This window comes from Excalfactoria chinensis, chromosome 19 (genome assembly GCF_039878825.1).
Source record: "Excalfactoria chinensis isolate bCotChi1 chromosome 19, bCotChi1.hap2, whole genome shotgun sequence".
Taxonomy (NCBI): domain Eukaryota; kingdom Metazoa; phylum Chordata; class Aves; order Galliformes; family Phasianidae; genus Excalfactoria; species Excalfactoria chinensis.
The window spans coordinates 3348527-3374089 of record NC_092843.1 but is presented as its reverse complement, the minus strand read 5'-3'; the positions used below and the strand labels follow the sequence as shown (position 1 = coordinate 3374089).

Here is a 25563-nt window from a genome sequence, read left to right as displayed (position 1 = left end):
AGGTTGTCTTGCCCCGGCATAGAAGGGATCACAAACAAAGCAAACATTCAGCATCACTGCCAGGCTGGGAAGGTGGTGACAGCTCCAGCAGTTTCTTACTTGAATGCTGCCCTGCTGAGTAATCCAGCTGCAATGACTGTACTCTTAGCCTGGGGGGAAAAAGCAAGTTTGGAGCTTTAGAAAGCCTTAAATAGAGCAAGAGCTGTTGAGAACTGCTGCCCTCTGTGTTAGAAGTGGCAGCTTTCATTCACTGCCATCCAGTTCGCTGCCATCCATGTTCCAAAAGCAGCCATTAAAATGCAGGGAGATAACATAACAAGTTACCTTTTGTTTTTTGAAGCCATCCCACCTTGTTTTTGGAGCTGTTGCTTGGATGTGATGAGCAACTGGAGGCACGGGAGCACACCGCCATCTGCCTGCTCCTGGGGAAGGCTGCAGGGCGCACCAAAGCACGCATCGTAGCTCCAGCAGTGCAGGACTTCAGTCTCAGAGCAAGATGAGAACAGAGCAGGAGACAGGGCTGCAAATGTGGGATGGAGGGTGTGCAAAGCAAACAAACTGCACCACTGACTTAACTGCAGGTTTTGAAGTGAAAGCAGCACCTTGTTAATGACACTTCATTAAAAACAAGATCCTATTTAGGTCACGCTGCTGGAAGACAGGGAGCGTGTGAAGAAGGACACGCAACTGAAGGTTTCACAAATAAAACAATCAGCATTTATTGTTGTATTACAAAACACTTCGTATTTTGGCAATATTTTACAGTTTATCCTTTTCCTTCTTAGGGCCTGTTGAAGAGGTATGGAAGGGAAGAAAAGAGGAGAAAATTGAAATTAGGATTAAATTTCCATGTCTTGCATAAAAAAAATCCTCCCAAACTGCCCCGGTCCCTCCCACCAAAATAAAAATCTAGTTTCACTCAGTTCAACTATCTGAAGAGGCCATGGGTGAAGCGGCAGGCAAAACTCTGGCAATTTCACTATCCAACGGGTCAAGAAGACAAACAAAACATTCACAGTGTGGTCTTCAGTATGGTCTGTTACGTTGATCGTTTCTGAAATCATTCCTGGAAGGGAAAGAAAAAGTCACAAGGAATCTCTGAAGCACACAGGAATAGTCCTCCCAGTCAAACATCTTTACAGCTACTTCTGTGTCCTCTTCTGCTTACAGATGCCTTTATCCAACAATGCTCACAAAACACACCCAGGAGGCAAACTGACTCCTCTACTTCTGAAGCTCTTATCTCTAGTTGATAGTACACAACTAAGCAGTGAAGAGATTGCTTACCTTCCTCCCATTTTACCCCCATAGCCTCCTCCTCGATCGCCACCTCTGCCTCCACGTCCTCGATACCCCCTTTCTCCTCCATAGCCACCTCTCCCACGGAAATCTGGAGCAAAACGCAAACCAACACATCCGTCGGGTTTTACAGAAAGCTGAGGATGCCATTCACAGCTTTAACACTTCAGAGGAGATGCAGCAGCTCACAGGGATCTTTTTACACACCTCCTCCTGACGGACGTGAATCCTCCGGTCTGGGCTCACCACACTGGTTGCAGGAGTTCCTGCGAGCGAAGTTCATGTTGCCACAGGACCTAGGAAGGACAAGGATTTCACAGACTCAGTTGCTAAGAAACTCGGTGGGCGCACGTGAAACATCACTGCCCAATTAAAATGACACTTACGGGTTAGGACAAACCCAATCACCATTTTTGGGTTCCCCACTTCTACCCTGGAAGCCCCCACCTCTTCCATATCCACCTCGTGAACCTGCAGACAAAATTACAATCAGAATAAAGGAGGAGAAGTACCTCAGACTTACACATGAGAAACATTTACTACGGACTGCCACTGACTTCAGAAATCAAGTGACCTTCCATGTAGAAGAAAGAGTAGGTAGGCAATCTCTGTACGGACATTAATCGCTAGGAAAGCCACAGTAGGAACTGTGCAGGAAGAGCAGGCAGGCAAACAACTGTAACCTTGCACCACTGAGCCTTCAAGAATTACTTTTCTGATGCTGCATTTACTATCAGATACAAAATAACTGGAGGATTTGGGCAAAGTGGCAACAGAAATTTCAGCCACCCAAAGCTCAGCAGAGGTTCATGTATGTGCAGAGCTGAAATACACATACATACATGGACAGATTTAGAACTTAGGAGACGGGGAAAAAAAAGCAAGAGTAGCATGTGGTGGCCAGAAGAATTTGCTCCAGCACGTATTTATTATACATTCTTTTTCAGCAATAAAAGGAAACTTGATCAGTTTGAATGGCCAATGGTAATTATATAAACCACTACGTGCATTAATAAATTTCCATAAAAATGTAAGAGTGTACAATTGCATCACCCACATATGGCCTGACTCAGACACAGAACAAAGCAAAGCCTGTGTGGATTAATGCCAGGATCCATCTGACACAACCACAGGGACAACACAGCTCGTGCGGCATCAGAAAGACCAAGAACTTCTATCCCAGCTGAGGATTTTTTCATCAGCTTCAAAATTGAAGAATGCAAATTTGTTGACAGCCACGAAACAAAACATGCTTCCAGTCAAATGGTAATTTACATCCAGCAGGCTATTGGTAAAACTGTATTATGCAGAGAACCAGGGAAATTAACATCTATTTAATTAAAGGAGTCGGGCGTCCAACTGCTTCTCTAAGTCAGCAGCAGATGAACAACTTCTCTTGCTTAATACTATCTGGAAACATCAGAGTATCTGAAGGCTTTGCTAAAAGCCAGCACTGAATGCTAATTCACATCTGTGTAGAACCTGTAGATCCTCAAAGTCATCATCATCACTTTGTAAGTCACAGTGAGACATGATCCGGAGACTTTCCAATTGAAAAGGAAACTACACAGTGCACAAAAGCTTACAGGCCTCAGATTTACTTAAGTTGGTTCAATTCTTCTTCCTTACTGCCAGAATCCCAAAGGCTCAAACGCTTTGAGAAATCACTGCCACAAAGTCAATTCTCTTTATAAACTGTGGGCAGTTAAAAAGCACCTCACTACACAAAAAGAAGCATTTTACAGATTTTAGTCCCACCTCGACGTCCACCACCTCCACCTCCTCTCATGAATTCAGGTCTCCTAGTTGCAAAAGAAACTTTGATAACATTGCCATTGAATTCTTTTCCTGTGTTAAAACAGAGAGAAAAATTAATAGAGCTCCCAACAACGCAGCAGCGAGTTCAAGAAAATGGAAGTGATGTGCAAATGCAGACTGACTGAAAGGCATTTAAGGTGCAGGCAGCGTGGTGTGAATGCCTTAGTTCAAAATGCACTGCTCAAAACACGAGAGGACAAACTTGATAATGTTTATATAAACCGAAAGATAAGGCAATAAGTAAGTACAATGCAAGAGCCAGTGCAAAAATGAAATGCTCCCAAGTAAGGTAAGACATGACTTTTTAAATACAAGGTCTCTGTTCTTCATAGATGCAAGGTTTACCAGGCAGCAGGCAGGGCTGTATGGGCACCTGATATAGTTACATTTGCTTTACCCTCCTAAACAAGATCTTATTTTATTAGCAAAGTAGTGTGCCATGACAGACTTCCACATATTATAATTCAAGTCCAAAAACTGAATTTTAAATCAGTGTATTGCTGGGATCTGCTCTTTTCCACTGTGGAGCCCGTAATTTAAAACCAACATGTACTATAATTCTCCACAACGTACATGCAAAGCAGTTGGCACAACACTGCCATAACCATTGCCAAAATCCAAAAGTGCCACCCACAACACTAATAACAAAAGAAGAAGTGATTAATCTCACGCACCATCAAACCAGTCAATGGCTGCTTTGGCAGAAGGAGGGTCATCAAAAGATACCGTGGCTTCTCCCTTTGGTTTGCCAGTATCCTTATCTGTGTACAGATTTATCATAGGCTTGCCAGTCTTTTTGTTGGTCTGGAAAGAAAGGTTGTATGTACTTAGTAAAGGAGAAATACTGGTAGAGTCAGTTCAGAGCATAAGCTATAACAGGTAAGTGTCAGTAAAACACTGACAGCTCTTGGAGCTAGCTCACAGAAAGACGCTTTTGATGCTTAATGGCTGCTCTCCATGAAGTGATGAGGAGCCTGGTTTTTACAATTACTGGTGTTAAGAGCAGGAAGCCCTAATTTAGAACTGCAGAAGCAGAAGTAACAGCCATAGGAAACAGAAGCATACTTGCTGAAATAACAAGATGGTAAAAGAGATATGGAGTCAGTGACAAGGTATAAAGACTAGAAAACTGAAAGAGACACAAAGCAACCTGAATGTCACCAGCAAGCTGGCTTATTTCAAAGAAGCTGTCATCACCAGACAGAAATACTATCTCTTAACTTCTGGGGAGCCACAGCAAGCACCTGCTTCAGACAATACCCATTACACCTCCAATACACCAACTCCACATGCTTTCTTCCTCCTCACTGGAGATTTCTCACTTCACGTACCTTTATAATGCCTATTTGTTTGAAGTAGTCTGCCACTTGATCTGTTGAAACATCCTCCCCAAGTCCTTGCACGAAGATGGTGTTGTTGTCAGAGTTGTCAGACTCTGAATCTATTAAAAATAAGCTACAGTTACCACACATCTTTGTGTTAGCAACAAAAGAAATATTTTAAGCTGAAATCCACACTTTCCAGTAGCAGACACTTACAGCCCAAGGACAACTTGTAAGAGACAAAAGATGAGAGCACAATACTGAAGTTAATGCCATCAACTTCAGCAGTGCCCGCACAGCTGTTTGCCATGAAGGTAGGACATCACAGCCCTCCAAGAAATGCATGTTCTAAAATAATACAAATTTAGAGCAGCAAGAGCAGCCGCTTGGCTCAACCTGATTCATGGTTCATCAACATTATTTGACACAACAAAAACCCACCCAAAAATTCACATGCACTAAAGGAGAAGACTTTTCTCTCGATGAAGACAAGCTTCAGCTATGTCCCTGTTGAGCCACGGGAACTGCAGCCACATCCATGCTTGCAGACATACGTTTAGAAAGCAACAACCCAATCCCAGCCACTGCTTGTTTTCTTACCAGCATCTGATCTCTGTCCATAATCTCTCTGACCTGTGAAAGAGGTTCAAAAAAAGAAGAAAGAAAAATAAGAAAAGAGAAAGACTGTTTTTAGCAAAACGTTTTCAAGCATCTCTTTTATTTCTTTAAAGAGACAAGAAAATATTTAAAGCACGTATGCAATGCATCTAAGATCTAAAGCGTTAACCAGAGATTTAGAGGCATTTAAACGTTCAACAGAAGGTGTCTGTAGGACGTTATTGTGCTCTTTAACTCGCAGCGTGTGGCAGTTGCCACACTGATGCTATGCTGGTGTTAGCTTGCAAATGCTGGTTGTCAGAACAACGAGCACTTTACTGAGCTGTTGGTTTTTTCCCCTCTAGCGCCTTTCTAAGAAGTATTTGTAACAAACAGAAATAATTAAAAATAAAATAAAATGTAAATAAAAAGTCATCTAGTGGACATCACTGTCTCCACAAATTCTCTCATGCAATTTGACAAAGCAGAAATCTAGCTTACTGCTATTAAAACTGATGAACACACCAGCCTCACCAAAATGCTACAACGCTTCTACGAGACAGTAACAAGAGATTGGTGGCTTTTAGATTTATAAAGAATTTCCACTGAAACATTTTTTGGATACTCGGCACTTACCACCATAATTTTTGAAGCCACCACGGTCACCACCACTGCAGAGGAAAAATTGAAGAAATGATTTCTTCCTTAAGTCTCTATGTGCTGAGCCCAAGGCTCCATCTACAGTTAATGAGAGTTACTGTCTAGCAGCTAAAGCACCATCTCTATGTTCTCCTCTCTGACCATTCACGTTCAAAGATTTCAACATATGAAAGTGAATCACCATCCAGGGTGCTGCACTGGAGGAGTCCTAAACAGTCATTTAAAAGTAGCCCACAGACATATCTTTGTTTCAGTACTTCCTCCCATCCCACAAGCCAAAATAACTGCTATTAAAAACCGGGTTTTAAAACAGAACCATTGTTTTCATGAAGGTTAATGGGGTTTAATTGCAGATGGAATTGCTGCTTTGAAATAATTGGTACTTCAGTACTTTCCTATTCATAAGAAGAGCTAAAGGTAATTAACCTGTTGTTATGCATTTATATATTTATATATATTTAATGTCACCTCCAACCTAAGCCGTTCTATGACTCTCCATTGGGGGCAAACAGCAGGACCAGCCATTCTCTGAGAAGGCTGAGCAGGGACCTGCTGCACTGCTAGCACTTGGCACTACAGAGGGTGAGTGCATGTGAGCTTCAAAAGCAGAGCCTGGCAACTTTGAGTTCATTCATTCTGAAACCTGTGGCACAAAACGCAGACCACATTAAGGGCCGACACACAGCAACGTTCAAAGGTTAGAAAGGAGATCTGATACAAGGTGCTATCTTTCCAATTACGTGCACAAAAAGAAACCTTCCCTTTTAAAAATGTGTTTGTACTTGTAAAACTGGAGGTGCAGTATCTTGATAATACTAATCCAACAATCTAAACCCATGCAGAAAGTAAGTCCATGACCAATACAGCCAATACTGGACATTAGGACTTCAGGGGAAAAAAGCGTGCGCTGTGATTCTGAGAAGTGATGGAGCTGGGTACACAAAACGCACTGGAAAACACCTAACTTTGTCATGCACTAACTTTGCACCTTGGGCTGAGTGTTAAGGCAATTCAGAACTTCCCAGTTATTGATTTTAACTGATGTCTGTTCAAATATGCTTCAGCCCATTACCTTCTACTTAGTCCCACCTGCCTGAACCAACCCATACACGCATCAATTCAGTGTCAGATTCCTCTGATGACAGATGAATGCTTCCCCTCCTTTTCCCCCATTTATAAGTCCCCAGTTTATTAGGCTGCAGTGTGTTACGCTCCTGTGATTGACAGGCAGAGCTACCCAAGGTGTTCAGGAGTCAAACATGGGAGCTGGCTGTGAGGAGCTACTTCCAGTCTCACATTTACCCTTCAACTGAGACCAGAAACGTAAACCTCAGCCTCAGCAACTGAGCTAGCTCCCAAACTCACATCAGAGAACACGTGGAATATTTCATTTTAGCATTTCAGCCTATTGCTTCCTCAGCCTTGCACACAGACCAAACAGACGTGTGGCCAGATGTGGTCTGAGGTGTATATTAAGGTCACCAACAGGTTGCCAAGATCCAGCAATGCCACCAACATACATAACAATATAAAAGAGACTGAGATTGAAAGCATACATTACATTCTGCACGGTGATCAAACTCACTGCTACAAAAAACACAGTCCTTTTCTTCTGTACTTGGTCACATTTAGACATCACCTACTTGAGTGTGAACAAGATCCCTCAGAGCGCTGCTTACTTCAGCTGGAAGTAACTTTACATTACAGGCTCAGTTACACGACGAGCACAATGCCATGCAGACAAGAAATACACTCAAAACATGCTACGATGTTGGCAGAAGTGAAACTAAATTCAGAAACCCAATTTCAGCCCCCAAAATGCACCTATATTTCACCAAGTGTGTGGAAGTTGCATGTTACAATGTGTTTTTCCACACAATAAGTAAATGCCTGGTGTGCCCATGATGTCACTGACAGGTGGTTTTTCTGCTGCCCATATTTACTGACCCTGCTCATGTTTCTCCAAATTCCATATAAAGCTACGATCAGGCATGTACCTGACAAGGTAAATATTAATCTGAACACAAACCAGTCTGTTCCAAGAACCATTTGCATCACATTGTGATCTCGATATCCCAGTAAGCCAATTCCTACTCACTCTAGCTAGCATAGCAATTAAGTTGCATAAGGAACTTTTTGCTTATAGCAAAGAGACTTTAAAACTGAAAGAGAAAAAACATATATGATGAACAGAGTTCTACACTGCACCTGCTTAATTTCACCATGAGCAAAGGCAGAGCTTCTCCCATTTAGTGCAGAGTCTAAAAGATGAGCAGCAGTGTGGCTATGGCCACTCAACTGGAAGAATCAAGAGTGAAATTCTTCATTCTCAAGACCTGTTGTACCTCCTCTCTAACCACAGGAGCTCAAAGATGAGCCTCTACTATTACAGGTTAAGAAATTGTTCTGCTATTAGCCAAAATATCATTTATTGAGATTATCGGTATTGTAGTGCTGTACAACCCTGTGCTGTATAGCTCTGCACAGGCACAGAACTAAAATGAGCATTCCCTACAGTACATATTTGGGTCATTCTAGTTTTCAGAATAATGATTCATACCTGAACGTTACCAATTATGTTTTAAAATACTTCATAAAGGACAGTGACAGAAATGAAAGCTCTCAGAATGAATAAATGTTGATCTGATTTTACCCCAGATACTCCAGAATCACTTTCTGCACTGACAGACTGCTGCAGGATGCCCTGCTTGAAGGTAACAGGCCACAGGGACGGCAATAACCCTGCTAGAAAACAACACTGCAGCCAAAAACACCATTATCACCGTACAGGACAGCACTGTGACAGCAAGGACACTGTGAGCAGGATGCCTTCATCGCCCACCACCATGGAACAGATGAGGCAATGCAGCTGTAAGAACACCAAGCACTGGGCATTGCTTACTGATGAACAACAAGCTGCAACAAGATCTCCCTGCTTCGCCACTGCCAGGAAAGATGAGGGTTTTTTTTTTAACATCTAACACAAAAGGGATTTATTTGCTACCATCTCAAATTAGTAACTATTTTTTTCCTCACAGTGTCATGGAACAAGAACTAGATGCTGGTAAAACTCACTTACACGTTATTTTCTAATCATGATAAAAACCAAAGCCTGCACTACTATAGCAGTACAAATATTTCTACAGACAAGATTGTTAGATTGGTATTTCCTGATGGTTATGGAATCCAAGCATTAAAATGTGACCAAAGGAAAAACTCCACGTATTACCTAGTTACTGGAGATGGACATGATGTTCCTGACATGCTGCTTATAGTTAAAATAAAGAAACCCAAGGAAAAAAAACCAAAAACTACTTTGATATCCCACATTTCAACTGGATTAAACATGACTTCTTACCTGAACTTCTTTCCTCTCTTGATCATACAGTTTGCTATTTAATTTAACCTTTTATTCTTTTCCAAAAAGCACTTGACTTTGCTAAAACATGTCAGAAGGAGAATCCCCAGCTATAATTATGCAGCAAGACTGAGGAAGTATTTATGGCACTGTTGGCTCAAGAAAAATCTTCAATGCAAAAGGCGTTACAGTCTGCATCACCGAATGGAAGCAGACAGATTCACAATACATCTCCTAACGCCTTCCCACCTCAACACAATTTCCCCCTTCCTCCCATTCACCTTCATTCTTTTCCCTTTTCGGGCTCTGAAGTGCAGTGATGTATCATTATCCTCATTGATGTGCACAGAAAATTTTCCTCACATTTTTGGAAAGCTACGACAAGGGGTTTCATCTTCCCAGACATTCATTCCTCTTATCTCACAAAGACAGCAGTTTGTTTCAAAGTGATGAAGTCTACCAAACGAACGTTTTTTGAAGCTCACATTCATTTCCCATATTGGAAAAGGCTCAAGTAATTCTTTGTTTTATTTTATTTTAAACAGATTATATCATACGAGTGTGAAAGGCCCTTATCTGCATATAAAAATAGGTTTTAAAAAAGCTCACTTCCAGCTATAAATGACCTCGGAGATTATTTAGCTAGTTAAGTTCACGTTATATAAAACCCAGCTCATTTTAATATTAGCTAACACTAATATGTTCCTAACTGTGTTACCACACCTGCTTAGGAGAGGTCCATCTATACCAAAACTGCCATAAAGTAAAACCTGGGACCACCTCAGAATCAGAAAAACATTAAATATAGCTTAAAAAATAGATACTTTAAAAAATAACCAAGTCTTAACACACTGTTGAATTTCTTTCTTTAAACTATATCGGCTTAAATGAGCAGCAGTGCATTATTAAAGTTCTTTATCTGGACTTTATGCATTAACCCAGAATTCTGCCTACTATTTAAGGGTAAGTGATGTTGGCAAGCAACGCTTCCAAGCTCACTGGAAGCCTCTCTACTCTTACTTTGCATCAGTGAGCATTCTACATATCTCAGCCATCAGGGAGGTACATAAAACACAGCCAAGTGTGACTGTTCATTAAGAAACAGCAATGTGATTTGGCCTAATTCAATGAGATCTAAAGCAAAGGGCCAGGTCCATCAGACCCATGAATGAAATGATCAGCAAGCACAGAATTAAGCATGTGCATATATTTTCTTGACAGAAACAGGGTCAAAGGCAATGGAAAACTACCCTCTCTGTATTTAGAATTTACCTAAAGTAAATGGGTTTAGAGTGACAGCTAAACCAATAATAAAAACTGTATTTTCATGGAAGCTTCAAATTGGAAAAAAAACAAACAAACCCAAAACCATCAAGAAAAAGCTATTATTATTACAGCAATTTGATTAAAATTCTATTTAGGATGCTGAAAGATAATTAGCCAACTTTACTATAAAGATTTGTCATCAAAGATGAGATACTTCCTTGTCAAAGGGTTAGCCACCTTAGCTATGAAATTAATAGAACCATCTCAGACCTTGGCTGTTGGTTTTCTCATTCAGAAAGGATTTTCACAGGTTGTAAATATTTTATTTCAAGTGATGGGCTCTGGCAGTTCTTTTATTGCAGCTAATGTAAATAAAATGCAGCTATGTGTCATAACAATCAAACAATTTGGTCTCAATCTGTCTGAAAGTGAAAGCTTTACCTGAGCAAAATGCATCTCTTTGTAGTGCAGAAGGGACTGATTTGAGCAACCAACTACCTTTCACCCTTTGAAATCTAAATCTATAGGCAAATAATAAAGAAATTTTAAAACAGCTAAATAATAAGGCCTAAGGGGAAAGAACTGCAGGCACTGGAATGAGATCACTTACCCGTATCCAGACATATGACCTCTTCCATCCATGTCATATCCCCCTCTACCTCCTCCCTGTGACCCGCCATAGCCTCTATTATCTTCTCCATACCTGCTCTTTTCCCGACGATCATCTGAAGGAAAAAAAAAAGACAAAAGATGAGGAGACTGCAGTTCAAAATGCGATGCAGTGAAAATTCCTGCTCTACATTTTCTTTTTTTTCAAGTGTGCTGCTTTCCAGATATGAACGTCAGCTCCTCAATATCCTACTTCCATTTTCTACTCCATGAAGTAACAGAGCAAAGTTTGATTTTGCTCCACTTCTCTCCCTCAGTGCTGTATGGTATCTTGGGAAGTAAACACTCTGTACTTCAACGTTAAAATAAACACTACATTTCTCTAACACTGATGACATATTATCTAAATTACACTTTTCATTCTGCTTTCCACACAACCTTCTCATTTTGCAGAAGAAATCATAGAAGACAGAACAAGGGTAACAAGTGTGGGCCCTGCTGCTTGAGCCAAGATTTTGCAGAAAATGTTCTGTCTTAAACTTTCCATTTCCATCTATCTCAGCATTTACGGACGCAGCATGAAGTTGGAATGTGAAGTACAAAAGCTCTTCATGACTCATCCAGACTTTCATATAGGAAAAAGGTGCAAATCAGCTTGAAAGAAAATCCCATCCAGATCTTGCAGGACTCAGTGGACAGGACCTCTGCAAGGCTGTCTCCAACAAGTACAACCACAACAATTTGGGAGCCCTGATGCTTTTTCATTTCTGCATAATGCACTGAAAGTGTTAACATGTAAAACATTCACCCATAATATCAACATGAAAGAAGAGCTTTAACCATTCATCAAATTAACCGTCCATGGAAGGAAATCCATCTATTTCACAGTGCTTCCGTTCAATGTTACTAACCAACATTTAATTCAACCTGTTAATTTTACCTTGGCTGTTGTGGCTATAGCTTCCCTTCTGAGACTGGTAGGATTGCTGAGAATGGCCATATGAGCTTTGGTGCTGGTTATAGCCTGACTTTTGGTCATAAAAGCCCTGGTGGCCATAGCCCGACTGCTGGTCATATGAGCTTGACTGCTGGTCATAAGAGTCTTGGTTTTGTCCATAGCTTGACTGCTGGTCATAAGAGCTTTGGTGCTGACCATAGTTTGACTTTTGTTCATAAGAGCCTCTTCCACTTAAAATAAACAGAATTTGTATTAATAGCTAAACGTTCACAGAATAGAGAGCAAAGTAATTGTGGAAAATACATGACATTGCTACAATTCCCTGGTCACAGTTACCTCCCAATCATTACTGGAGTAACGATAGGAAAACCCTGTATGTCTCATCTCATCTCTGTTGGGATATATCTGACTTTAAGTAAAACTGAGGCAGAAAAATGAACATTGCCTTCACTTTCAAGACATCCTCAACTTCCTCCCAAAGAGCAATTATCAGCAGTGCTCCCTTTACATATCCCAGTATAAGGCTGGCTTTCTCCCTTCTCCCCACTAGCATGACAACAGCTGATACATAGCCCATGACCCACTAAATGCCAAACCCATTACTATACAACGCAGTGAGAAGGCACTCACTGCTCATCCTGTATCGTGCAGATATTTGCAGCACACATAAAACCCCAAAACTTTGCATTCACTGAACTGCACCTTGTGTATTTCTGGATGTTCCACCATTTTAACCAAGCACTTCTCTAACTCTGGTGATGTCTTCAAACATCCCTGTAATCCTTCCCACTCTAATGTCATCTACCTATAGAATCTGACTAACTTTGATCAGAAACTTTGATCAGAATCGTCATCTCTTTAACTGAATGTGCCCCTACATTCTGAGCAGGAATCATCCATAACTCTTCTCCAACTGCATCATTTAATCAAATCTATAGCAACTACAATGAAACTTCACCTATACCATACAAACCAAGGCTGCTTACTAATTCAGCACACAAGGTAGAAGCAAAGGCATTTCAAAAAACTAGATATGCAAGAGAGCTATTGTACCAGATGGGTTGCTCTGTCAAAGCAAGAAACTACGTAGATTTATGAGAAATAAATTGCATCCAGGAAACACCAACTGTTACTCATCCTTTTGTCTTCCCCCTAGGTACTTAGTTGCAGCTTAAATGTATTGTCTTTTGAGTAATTGAGATTAATCACCGACTTTCGTCACCCCTTCTTCTCTTCCTCATCACTTCTCACACCCTCTTTCAAAAAAGGAGGCACTACATTTGCCACTCTCCAGTCCTTATCAGTCACTTACTCTCCAAAAAGCAAACAAACCAAGAAAATTCACAGGAAACAAAAACTTCTACAAGAAGTTTCCACTAGATTTTCAAAAACTCAGGGCAATCAATCTCAAACTATTCCACCCAACTAAGTACTTAACTATGTGATCATCCACTCCAAAATTATCATCATTTTTAACATCCCAGCTTCTCCTTATCTGTTACAACTGTACACAGATAACCAAAACTGAACCATGTTCCTGCCTTCCTTTCAGCAACACTCTGAGTGACAGCACCTGAAGCTCAGACAGCTTAAAACCTCGCTTGTCTATATTAAGATGTTTTGCAACTATAACTACAAAAACAGAAACCAAGTACAAGTTTGCTGAAGCCTAGATTGTTTTATAAGCCTGCAAGACAAGGTATGAATTCTTGGACTCTGAACACAAGAATGAGGCTTACATGTACAATGCATTTTTAACAGATAACATGACTCTCATTAAAGACTGACTGTAAGAAGTAACCTTGGAGTAAATGTACAGAGCTTGCAAATAAGACAATAAAGTATTCTAGCACCAAGTTGCTTTTCAAGTTGTTAAGGTGTTGGGCTGAAAGAATACTTTCAAAGTCATATTATTAACCCTCCTGCAAATGAGTACAACATCAACAAATGAAATACATTAATGATAGCATAAAGTACTGCACCTATGACTGCAGAATGCATATGCACATTTAAGTCAATTGATGAGAATATAAAAGCATGTTTTGAGAATCCAATTTGGTTGGAAAAATATCTATCTCTTAAATGGTATGTCTGAATCCTTTCCTCTTCTTTCCAGCAAGAAAAGATATTCCAAGCCATAGAAGACATCTGCAAATCTAAGAACTGTAAGGTTACTGTAACTTTATGTAAAAAAATACATCAATAGACAGATAACTGACCCAATTTTTTCTTAATCAAAATACTCTCTAACAAATCCATTCTTTGTTGTAGTCACTATCCAAAGTCTTCCTATAATTTCTCTTTCTCCATATCTTGGCTTCAGGACAACCACATCCATCCTTCTTATCTAAAGAAATATGCTTTCCCTACTTCCTATTCTTTGAGGCATTGAAAAGGTTTTAAAACTGTGAATTATTACACGTTTGTCACTTGTTTTCTTGTTTTTTTATTTTAACAGCTATAGCAGAAAACTTGTTACAGCTCTAGTTAAGAATACACAACTTCTAGACAGGACTTTAAACAGGTAATGGAATCTCAGCTTCCTTACCCTCTAGATGACCCTTTCTGCTGCCCCTGGTTGCTGTAAGACTGCTGGTTGTATGAGCTCTGATTCTGATTATCATAACTAGACTCGTCATCATAGCCATGGGAATCTTGTCCGTAACCTGGAAATTGAGGAAGAAATCTTTTAGTAAATATTCACCTCTTAGTTACAGCCAATGAATGTAACAAGACACCCAAACCTGTTTGATTTTGTCCATAGTTCCCATGATAGTTTCCATAGCTCTGTCCATAGGAGGAATTGTCTCCACTCTGCCCATAACCAGAATATCCCTGTAATTTGGAGAACATATTTAAATGAAACATAAATCCCACAGCAGGTAAGCACAGTTTTCCTTTGCCAGACACAACCAAGTATGGTTGAGCCTTCCCAGCCCAGACAGCACAACCCAGGAACAATCTTTTTTACACCAACTTAGAAAAACAAGATGTTTTTTAAGCTTACCTGTGTTTGTCCATAACTTTGATTGCCCTGGTTGCCATAGGATGAATAGCTGTAAGAGAAAAAAAAGCAGTTAGAAAATATTTGTAGCGCCGTCCATGCAGGCTGGAAAGTGTTTTGGGTGTTGTTTTTGAAGATCCTCCAGTTGTAGGCATATAAGAAACACTACAATAAACTAATGGTGACCACGGTCAGACGTAAGAGCCGTAAGAGCTTATTTTAACATCTGCTCTGTTTCAAGTGTAAATTTAAAGCACATGAAAGTTGGGCTCGTTGCAGTTTGATAAACTACCAAGGAACTCAGATAAATGCGCTGTTATCCATGATTTTTACACTTCTAAAGGAGCACTTTTGTTTTACTGATTAAAGTACACCACGTACCCCAAACACGCAGTTTTTAAACCATATTATTAAGAACAGTTTTCAGTTTTTTGCCTCTTTTTCTCTTTTAAATGCCTACACTGAAAAGACCACATAGTTACATGGCCATCACCTGTGTGTCTATAAACTATGATGAACATTTCAGGCAACAGCTTAAGGCAGTATTGTGAAAAAAGTATCTCTATATTCGTGACATCTCGGTTTGCATCTCCTTATTGTCTTCCTGGGTGAATATCAGCTTTTTGCCTTATTTTTTAATGAAGGCCCATGGTCACCAAGCTTCCTGCAACTCTAACGTATCAACACTGGATACTGTTGAAGCGAAGCCTGATGAATCTTGCTGGGAATCCCAACTGGCCTTTTATTTTGTATATTTAATTGCTAACAGAATAAAAAAGAGAGAAAGAAAGAAAGTAAAACAAGAAAAAAACCCATACCTCTGCTGGCCTCCAGACTGACCGTAACTTCCAGAATCTAGGAAAGAAGTAAGTCATCATCATCATCATATCATAGTATCATAGTATCGTGCGAGTTGGAAGGGACCTTAGAGATCATATTGAGAATTCCTAATGGGCTTCTTGTTCCTTGACCTGATTACCTGAATGCACCAACCATGCAAGAATGAATCCATTTACATACAAGCTGCCAAGATAGGTCTAATGAAGATAATTTCCCAGTGATGGAAACATCAGTTATCGTGGAAATTGACTCTTGAAAGACAATGACATCAAATGGGTATTTCAGAATACAATTTCAAGGAAACCAGAGCAAAAAAGAAAACAAAACGCCATCAACATCACTGAAATTGATTGACTTCTATTAAAGTAGAGCATCTAGGTTATAAAAGCCATGAGTGCTCCAGCAAGCCCTCCTGACTCTACTAAGAAACTAATTCAGTTCAGAAACTAAGAACTAATTCAGTTCTTAAGCAGGATGCTTTGTCTTTAATTTAGCTTACCACATTATTATGTCTCGTTAACTGCAGAAAGATGGGTCCCCCTGGCTAAGAGGGGAAAGCCCTGTTCTTGCAGGCACAAACACAGCACGGCACACCTTGCTCCATCAGCTTCAGACCTTTCCAATGCCACCCCAACTCTTGCCACTTACACTTGAAACTTCCATCTTCCACCTTGCACCAAACCCCAATCCCTGGTCTCCCTACAGCCTCAGCAGTACCATCCCTCTGGGGAACGCCTTGCAATTCCTCTCTTTAAGTTACTCCAAGAACATGTACAAACATTGCAGTACTGTGTTCTGAAAACATCTATCCAGAACTTCTGCTTTCATCCCCAATTTCTGTTTTCCCCATCTGTTTCTATGCATATAATCCCTACCCCTGACTAAAAAGCTAAAACTGAGAGTGAGTTGCACTGCAGAAAGAAAAGTCATCAACTATAAACAAACAGCAAACACGCATCAAATCGCTCCAGATCTGTTTGTCACACCTCCCTCATCTGGCTGTAAATCTGTTCCTGCCAGTACTTACACTTAAACTCAGGCAAGCAGCCAAGATCAGGATGTCACCTCAGCTATTCAGACGCAAAGCGGTGGTTTTAATTGCAAAGCATCTCCTCAAGGCACCAGAAAGCATCACATTGCATACTGCAAGAGAAATGCTGGGCAGAACCCAACAAGAGATGCAATATCTGATTTCACATCTCACAGTGTTTTCACCCAGATGTGACACATTCTCACCATTCTGCACCCCTACACAAATATTTTGTTGCCTTTTTTTCCTAACAAAAAGCAAATGCTTATTGTTTTTAACAAGGCAAAGGTCACGTCTTTTACATTATTTCTATTTAAATGATACTGTAGGTTATTGTTTAATAGGTTATAGCACTTGAAAATGACTGTTTCACTTTAAAAGTGAGTAAATGGCCGCGTGGTGCTCAGTTGCCTCTCGGGTTAGACCACAGCAACGTTAATTGTGTCAATTAAATAAAAGAATATCAATGGTTGTTTCAGAAAGAATTCTTGAGCGCGGGTGTAACTACCTATAAGAACTACATTTGACCTCCTCCATTTCTCCCTCAGAAACTTCTGCCAAGCCACAACAGTTTGGGAAAAGACTAAAAGCGAGCAGATAAGGAGCCTGTAAAATGAAAATATCGAGTCAGAGGAATTTCCTTTATTTATACATTTTTTTCTCTGTGTTGATTATCCCTCCTTGGACTGCTTAGTCTACAGCCTTCGGATTGATTTCCTTTGGTGGGCTCAGCAAGGAAATGTGCTTTTGGAAACAAGAGAGTTAAATTCTGGTTAAGTCCTGGATGTGAGGGACTTCTGAACGTAGGAACAGCTAATGGAAAAATTCCCTGTGAGTGAAGCAGGGTGTAGCTTACAGTCCTGCTCTGGAGCCATATTCCTCTCAAGAAAGAATTTGCTGCACGTGCCTCAAAACTGAAGTTGTTCTATGAGGTGATTTCACATAAAGAAGCAGCAGCTTGTACAGCATCCTCAAGAGATAAAGAATCTCACCACGGGGTAATGAGGAGACGTGTCAGGTGCTTGCCTGGTACCTACCTGAGGTCTGGAAGAAAAGGTGTTTAGTTCACTGCTAAACTTCATTCATTTGGCAGAAGACTCTGTGGTCTAATTTCACACTGCAGTACCTTCGGATATGTTTTCTTCTCATTGCAAAGAACCGCTCCTCACACTGAGAGCCCTTTGGCACACCTTGCCTGGTTTTCTATTACTCTGTCATTCACGTACATGACAGCAGACCACACTACAACAGCTCAACCCTGAGAACTGAGGGCTAGGGGCATTCCTCATCCTGTGCAGGAGGAATAGAAGGGAATGCTGCCTTCCCAAGGCTTCTGCTGCTGGGATCAAAATGGGACCTCACATCCAACAGGGTGAAGAAGTGCCACCACAGCCTGCTGGTAGGAGCAAGGGGGGCATGGGCAGCACTTATGGGTCACAAGCACTGCCCATGCTGGTAGGGGTACAACCCAAGGGAAGGGTTGCACTCCATGCTCCGTGAGGCTCAGCAACAAGAGGTGGGGCAAATCCCACTCCGTGGGGTGTATAACCCAAAAGGGAGGAGGAGGTGGAGGAGGATATCCCACTGATGGATGTGACAAGACCCAAAGGAAGAGGAACTCACATCCCACGCTGGGGGTTCACGATTCAGGTGGGGGGGGGGGGTCACATCCCAGGCTGGAGGTGGGCTGCACAATCCAGAGCGGGGCCCCACACCGAGGGCAGACCCCTACCCAGGGGGCGTGGCCTCACAGACTCCGCCTCCCGAAGGAAAACGGGGGCGTGGCCTGGCCTGCCCGCAGCTGGGGTCTCTCGGGAGGGGGCGTGGCCTCAGCGGAGGGGGCGTGGCGACGGGCGCCATTAGGGGGGCGTGGTCCCCTCCCCCTCCCCGCCGGCGGAGGCGCGCGCGGCGGGCGGTGCGTGACTGGGGGGGGGAGGGCGCCCCGTTTCCTGCCCCCCCCCCCCGACACGGCCTCCTCCCGCAGCGCCCGCCCGCGCCGCCCCAACGTGGGGAAAAGCCGCCGTTCCTTCCGCGCGCCGCGTTCGGGAGCACCTACCCGAAGCCATGGCCGCTGTCTGGCGTTGTGCTGCGGGACGGGAGCGAGCGGCGGGAGCGAGCAACGAAGTTAGCCGGGACCGAGCGCAGCGCCGGCCGCGCGCACAGTGAGGCACCCGCAGCTCGCGCAGACTGCGGGGCCCGGCAGCCAATCAGCGAGCGCGGCGCGTTCCATTCGCGAGGCGGCGCGGGGGGGGGCGGGGAGCGGGGCAGGGGCGGTACCAAGGCGCGGGGTGGGCGGGGGGAGCCGCGATGGGATCGGTGAGCGGAGGGGGGAGCGGGGCCCGCTTGGACGGCACCACTTGGAGGCGGCGGGGGGAGACCGAAGGACTGTGAGAGCGGCCGGATCCCAGCTAAGGGGCAGGACTGCCGGTGTGCTTCAGGTAATAGGGCTTCCGAAAGGAAAGCCATGTGGGCGGAGCGCCCCGTGTGCTAGAAAGGCACGTGTTGACTCGGACTGGGCACTTTCTTTGCTCCCCCGAAAAAGCTGGAGTTGGGGGAAGGGGTTGGCCCTTGGCCCTGGAGCTTTCATCAACAGCTCCCAGCGGTATGAAACTTGGTGAGATGGCACTGAGCCCTGCTGGAAAGCTGACCAAAATAGAAGAGGATTAAAAAAGAAAGAAAATAAAGGATTTACAAAAGGTTAAAAAAAAAAACAAACAAAAAAAACCACACAAAACTGTCGCCATGGTAACGGGGTACCGCAGTGCCTCACGTCGCCATGGCAACGGTGAAGGCCTTCCGGCGGCGGCCGGAAGTGGGGCGGCGCGCGGCAGCATGGCGGCGGGGTGTGGCCGGCCTCTGGCTGGCGGAGCTTTCACGTTGCTGCTGTCGCTTGGCGCATCCGGGCCCGGGCTGCTGTGGGGCTCCCTCGCTGCTCACCCCTGTGCCCTGCGGCCGGCCGCCCTGCGAGCCGGGGAAGGTGAGCGGGGCCTACGCCCAGCCCCTGTGGCCTCTCTCCACAGGCCTGGCCCCACGCGGTGCCTGCTGCCATACCGCGCCGCCGGGCCCTCACAGACCCGCAGTGCTCCTCTCGCAGTTCCCTATGCTTCCCCATGCCTATGTCTGCGGCTCTGGGCGTTGTGCAGAGTGGGGGTGTGCTGCTAAGAGCTCGGCTGGTTGCTCTGTTCTCTCCCCCGTGCTGTTTCCTGAATAAGTTGATCCTTAATTCCTCAGCTCGCTGCAGTGGTTCCTTCTAGCAGTGTGCTGTGCTGAGTTGATGGTGGCATCACTGCCTGCCTGTGGCTGTCAGGTTGTGCCAAGCAATACGCTGCTGTGTTTACCCTGCAGTTGGCAGGAGGGCTTTGGGAGCTTTTAGGCTTGGGGCTCAATGCATGCCCAGGAGAACTGCTAACCAGAAGGCCTCAAGATGCTGTTGCCAGCTGATAATCTCCAAACACTGTTACTTATGAGAGAAATCTGCTGGCTGTTTTAGTTCTCTTTTTTTATTATTATTACAACAGTAGCTAAAGCAAGAGAGCAAAGTCAGAGTTAAACCATAACAGGCATTTTTATGCCTTCTGCCTTCTCTTCTAATGAGACTGATATTTACTATAGGAAATATTGCTTTTTTCCAGGTGCCATCCCAGGAAGCAGCAAGAGTCAATCCATCTGCCTGCAGTACCCAAGATAGCTCTTGTTTTAGATGTCTTTGGTTACTTACTTGTGGTTTTAAAGGCCTCAAGTTCCCTCTCTTCTGCAAGAGGATAGATTTAAAAAAAAGAAGTTGGTGAATCTTGTAGGCTGTCTCCCTCTCTTTGTACTTGTAATTATAGTGGGTAAGGACAAATTCATTGCTGTCTCTGCCTTTCTAACATGCTGCCATGCTCAGTTCACAGGCTAGTTACCTACGTCTTTGTCTATGAAGACCTGATATCCTTGACCTCTGGTGCAATTGTCATCTGGTATTTTGCTGGCAGCTTTGAGAAGAGCGTTGGCACTGTGAAGTACTGCTTCTTCACCGTTGTGTTTGCCGTTCTGAGTGGCCTCCTGTACCTCTTACTTGAAACTGTTGTCTCAAGGGTGTCAGAAGTGGAAGATGCCAAAGGATTTATGCCTGTAGCTTTTGCTACACTGAGTGTGTCAACCACCCGCTCACGAATGAAGCGGGCTCTTTTCTTTGGATTTAGAGTTCCAGTGGTGCTCGTGCCGTGGTTTCTGCTCTTTGTGGCATGGTTTATCCCCCACTCTTCTCTCCTGAGCAACCTGTGTGGGCTCCTAGTTGGGAAAGCCTGTATCCTTTCTGAACATGTAGCCCTAAAGCAGTGTAGGATTGTTGCTTCATGAAGAGAGAGTGTGGTGCAGTTCTTGTGGTCAAAATGCATTGACTTTATGATATTTCCTGGGCTCTTTTCTCATCACACCCAGTTCTGTGTTTCTTTCTCATCCCATGCTTTTACTGTGGCTTTAAGGCATGCAGAGAGCATGGAGATGAGAAGGGTGATGGTCTGAGAGGATGAAACTAGCTAGAACTGGAAGAATTATCTTAGGAAACTAGTTTGTGACCAGGAGGTGATGGTGTGTTGCCGTGTAAGAAAATGAGTACATTTTGTCAGTGATCCTTCTTAACGTGCTGCTGACTTCAGATGGTCTTGGCTACTGTTTCTGCTTGGATCTTCCAGAGTCAGTGGCCTCTAGGCTGGATAAGAAGTTCCCTTTCAGTGTGTTAAAGAGAATACCAGGGCTAAAATACATCCCGGGGTCCTCAGATGAGAGGAGAGCCACCGAGAGCAGCAAGTAAGTACTGGAGCTTCTATGAAATATCTTGTAATTTTGAGGTGGCATTATATCACCTTTAAAATATTTATCATGCTTGTCATGTTCCTATATGGGATGTTAAGAACAGGAATATGAGACTTTGATGTTGCTGGTGATATTGCTATGACTACTACATTATCACATATTAACTCAGTCTGTTCTTTCACTGGAAATTGAGTTGAGGTGAAACTCATTTGCCGCAAGGGTGCTGTGTACACATGTTAAATGTATTGCAGCTCCAGTGACATGAAAGCTACGTTGTGTAGTTCTGACATAACAGGAATTCTGGTGCTTGTTTTTGGCTGAATTGCTCCCTGGGGTGTGATCTTTGTCAGTCTTTGCACTGCCTCACCTCCCAGGAATGTTGGGATGTTTGTCATATCCAGACCTATGTAGGAGCAGCACATTATTAATTAAAAATGTCATACAGTAGACCTTTCGATGCATGTTTTCTGTACTGGGGCAAAGTTGCTTTAATGAAAAGAAACCTCAATTTTTTCCCTACCCTGTGATGTCATTTTAGTTTCACAGAGACAGAATGGTTTTCTGTTACAGATTAAGTTACACGTATTGTTTAAGCCATCAGTGTATTGTAAAGCATTCTTTGAATTGGAAGCATTTCCAGGTGTTTACATTTCCCCTCACCTGAGGGGAAACCATGAAACAAAACCTCCCTGGTAGGAAGAATGTGCTCAGATGCAATCAAGCTCTGCATGAGTGATTGCAGGGGAAGCCAGGCAAATCCAGGAGCCTCTTGATTCTCTATTTCTCACCATATGCTGAGCCTGTGTCTACATCAGCCTAATGCTTCTGCTAACAACTGTTGTGCACAGCTCTGTCTAAACCTGCTTTCCTTAGGTGAGATGACATCGACTGTTCTGGCTTAAAGGTATTTGCATAAACATTTGATTATCAAGCAGGGCGTGGGAAGGTGTTTCTAGGATGTTTCCATTTCTGCAGCTGAATTTGCATGTCTTTGTATCATAGACACAAGTTCTATACTTGTTCCTGGGGCTTAATTAATTACTATTTTGATTTTCATATCCAAATTCGAGCTCTTAATGTGTTTTGTTGTTGTTTTTTTTTTTTAATTAATAAAACTTCAGACACCAATTTGTCTCCAGACAGGAGGCATTTCTAGGAGGTTTACTCTTTTCCATGAGGCTTATGTCCACAAATGAAGTACAGGGGGAAACAAATTCAAGTCTCCAAATCCCAGCATGAGTCAGTTTCTCATTTTTCCTGGTACTTAGTGCTTGTGGTCTTTGTGAATATTATCTTGATTCCCTGCACTCATCTTAGTGATGTGCATGGGCCAAGCAGTACTCTGCTCCCAACTCTGCTTCTGGGTGAGATTTTCACTTAGTATGTTTTGGTGGGATGAGTCATGCCTTCTGCTGGCAAGGGCTGTTTATAGACCTTGCTTCTGAATGATTCATTTTATTTCCAACTCTCTCTCCTCTTACTCTCTACTCTGAGCTGCTACTTCCACCAGAGGCCTTCTTGATAAATAACATTTGGCAGCTGTGACTTCTGATTAATAACTGAGGTTCAGTGGAAGGCAGGGAGGATGCCTACGGAACCTGTAAAAATATTTTGTGGTTTGGCTGGCATGTTTCTTGCATGAAGAGACTTAAGGCTAAAACCCTCCTCGTTCTGTGTGTATGGAATTGCTGTGGGTTTGGTAAGTGTATCTGTCCTGGGTAATTAGTAAGTCTGTTTTTACCCGAATGCTACTTGTAACAGAGAATCCCTCTGATGAATTGTTGTGACCTTTCTAAGCACTGGTCAGGAGGAAATCAGCCCTCAGGGCACTTCCAGCACTAATTAGGCAGTGACATTTTTGAATACAGTATAGCCTTCTGTTTTCTTCTGTCTAGGATTACCCCACTGCCTGGCACATACCCCACCCAAAGCTACTACTGCTCTTCACCTTCAACTCTTCCAGCCTCCCAGATGCAGCACCCTGGTGTTCAGAGCCAGGGGTTTCAGGACAGCTGCCCGCCAGGATTTGGCCATGCTTTGGGACACATGGGATCTCAGCACAGCAATGCAAGATACAGCCTTGCTTCTTCCCCCTACCATGCCAGAGGTGCCTCTGCAGAGTGCTACACTCAGTCCCACGCTGGAGTCTCTCCTGGACAGTGCTGCCAGTCAGGCAAGTTCTCTGTGCCACAGCGTGTGTGCTTGACTGGTCCACAGGCACCTGTTGGCCTGGACCTCCTGCCTGGGGTTCAGGAAGCATCAGGGGATCCAGCAGCCTCAGCAGCTCCTGTTCCAGCTGAGTTTTCAAAAGTTCAGGTGTACTGATCCTCCAGAGAGCAGCTGGACTCGTCTAGCGTGAGAACACGATGTGATGTTCATGGCGCAGCAATTGCTGGCATTGTTGCTGTCTCTGGGGTGACTACCTAAATGGTTTACTTTAATTCTATTTCCTTTTAATTTTGATACTACTTTTAGCATTGTGGAGGAGAAGGGACTGGATTGTTTCTCCACATTTCTGATTCTACTGAATACTTTGCTCATCGTGGTGTATAGCAGCCTTCTTTTTCCACACAATAACTACAGGTACGGAGCCTCTGTTCTCTGATTCAAGGTAAGATGGAAGCTAATAGTCAAAACACTGGTCCAATCTGGGATTGAGCCATGCTGCAGAGGTAAGGATATATCCCATTGATGCCAAGGCTTTTAGCTTCCTATCTTGTTTACATGTGTGGTGTAGTTTGGACACAGAAGAGTGTGGAAGCCTTAGTTTATAACTTAGCGTTTGAGTGAAGAAGTCTTTTTCATTAGTGACTTCTTCACTGAAAGTACATATTGAAGGGGGTTAAAGTACATATTGAAGGCAGGGCTGGGACAAGGAGAACAGAAAAAAAGAGGACCTTTTTCTGTCCTCCAGAACCCATCTCTTAAATGCTAAAGTGCAATCTGTACAATCAACAACACATTGTTATCTCTGATAGCTCCACACTAGCCTTCATAGCTCTAATAATCATTTGAGTTGGAAGGGACCCTTAAAGGTCATGGAGTCCAACTCCCCTGCAGTGAACAGAGACCTGGATCTAGATCACCCCTGCACTTGTCAGTGAGGCAGCCTCAAACGCCTATGAAGTGGAAGTGTCTTCAGTAAGGGATTCTGGCCGTTTGTACAGCAAATATGCATAAAAATCCAAGAAGTTGAGAGGAACCTTAGAAGTGGGTTATAAGAATTACCTGGAATGTAGCTGTTACATTGAGGATTGTATGGGAAACTGGTAATCACAGCCTGAACCTCTGGTTAATCAGCTGAGGCAAGTGTCGGGTCAGCTGTGGGAGCACAGGTGAGAGTAATTCAGCTGTGCTCCTGGAAGGGATGGAGCTTGACTCCACCTCCTCTGGACCTCATTTAAGGGCTGACCACCACTAAGGCAGCATCTCTTGGGGATCACTCCCTGGTGGAGATGGACTCGGTTTCACAGTCCCATTTTCACTGAGCTGCTAACAGCATTTTTGTTGTTAAGTGTTTTGTGTGCAGCACAAACAGGATGAGGCTCTTGTTTGGAAGTTAAAATGATGATTTCAATACCAGGAAAGAACTGCTAAAGATAATAACTGAGGTGTTGATATTCCACTCTAGTGCCTTGATTTTCCTCCTCATGAGATTTACATAAACTTGTGAATTTTATCACTGTTTCCAGAAATGTATAGAAAATACAATAGAGTGATGAGGACTGTTTGCAATGGTAAATGTGTACGATGTATGATGAAACTCAAAGCTTGAAATACAATCTGGAAGACAAACTGCCACATGTCCTGGTTTGCTTTCAAGTGGGGAGTGCTGGATCCTCTGGATGGTGGTCTTAGTCCCATAGGGACAGCAAGGCAGGTGCCTGCTGGGTGCAGTCTGTGTGATAGGCTGGTGACAGGGGACACACATTGGAGAAGAGCAGTACTGCATGTTGAAAAATGGCTGTGGGCATGGAAACTGGTTATTTTTATTTGCTGACTTTT

The 25563-nt window shown here is 43.2% G+C and overlaps 2 protein-coding genes across 2 annotated transcripts; one reads left to right on the top strand and one right to left on the bottom strand.

Annotated features, from left to right (window-relative positions):
* Positions 1-688: 688 nt before the first annotated feature.
* Positions 689-18968, bottom strand: TAF15 (TATA-box binding protein associated factor 15). Its single transcript, XM_072353566.1, has 16 exons — positions 18818-18968; positions 15710-15746; positions 14895-14943; positions 14632-14722; positions 14436-14553; positions 11870-12117; positions 10931-11045; positions 5673-5707; positions 5040-5072; positions 4449-4558; positions 3792-3921; positions 3058-3147; positions 1686-1770; positions 1507-1595; positions 1288-1390; positions 689-1066 (listed from the first exon to the last, which is right to left on the bottom strand). Exons 1-16 carry the CDS (start codon positions 18825-18827, stop codon positions 1027-1029), a joined length of 1383 nt encoding a protein of 460 aa, XP_072209667.1. The 5' UTR covers positions 18828-18968; the 3' UTR covers positions 689-1026.
* Positions 18969-19532: 564 nt separating this feature from the next.
* On the top strand, positions 19533-25356 carry RHBDD2 (rhomboid domain containing 2). The gene is made up of 4 exons (XM_072353469.1): positions 19533-19738; positions 20648-21049; positions 21402-21552; positions 23454-25356. Exons 1-4 carry the CDS (start codon positions 19594-19596, stop codon positions 23881-23883), a joined length of 1128 nt encoding a protein of 375 aa, XP_072209570.1. The 5' UTR covers positions 19533-19593; the 3' UTR covers positions 23884-25356.
* The last annotated feature ends 207 nt before the right edge of the window (positions 25357-25563 follow it).

Bases quoted from the DNA above. Each gene is read 5' to 3' on its own strand.
- TAF15 (XM_072353566.1), bottom strand. The intron at 14,723-14,894 runs GTAAGCTTAAAA...TCCAAATTACAG, and splicing joins AAAGTTATGGACAAACACAG to GGATATTCTGGTTATGGGCA. The intron at 3,148-3,791 runs GTGCGTGAGATT...GTTTTAACACAG, and splicing joins AGCCATTGACTGGTTTGATG to GAAAAGAATTCAATGGCAAT.
- RHBDD2 (XM_072353469.1), top strand. From the start codon at position 19,594: ATGGCGGCGGGGTGTGGCCGGCCTCTGGCTGGCGGAGCTTTCACGTTG. The intron at 19,739-20,647 runs GTGAGCGGGGCC...TGCCATGCTCAG, and splicing joins CGCCCTGCGAGCCGGGGAAG to TTCACAGGCTAGTTACCTAC. The intron at 21,050-21,401 runs GTATCCTTTCTG...TGCTGACTTCAG, and splicing joins GCTCCTAGTTGGGAAAGCCT to ATGGTCTTGGCTACTGTTTC.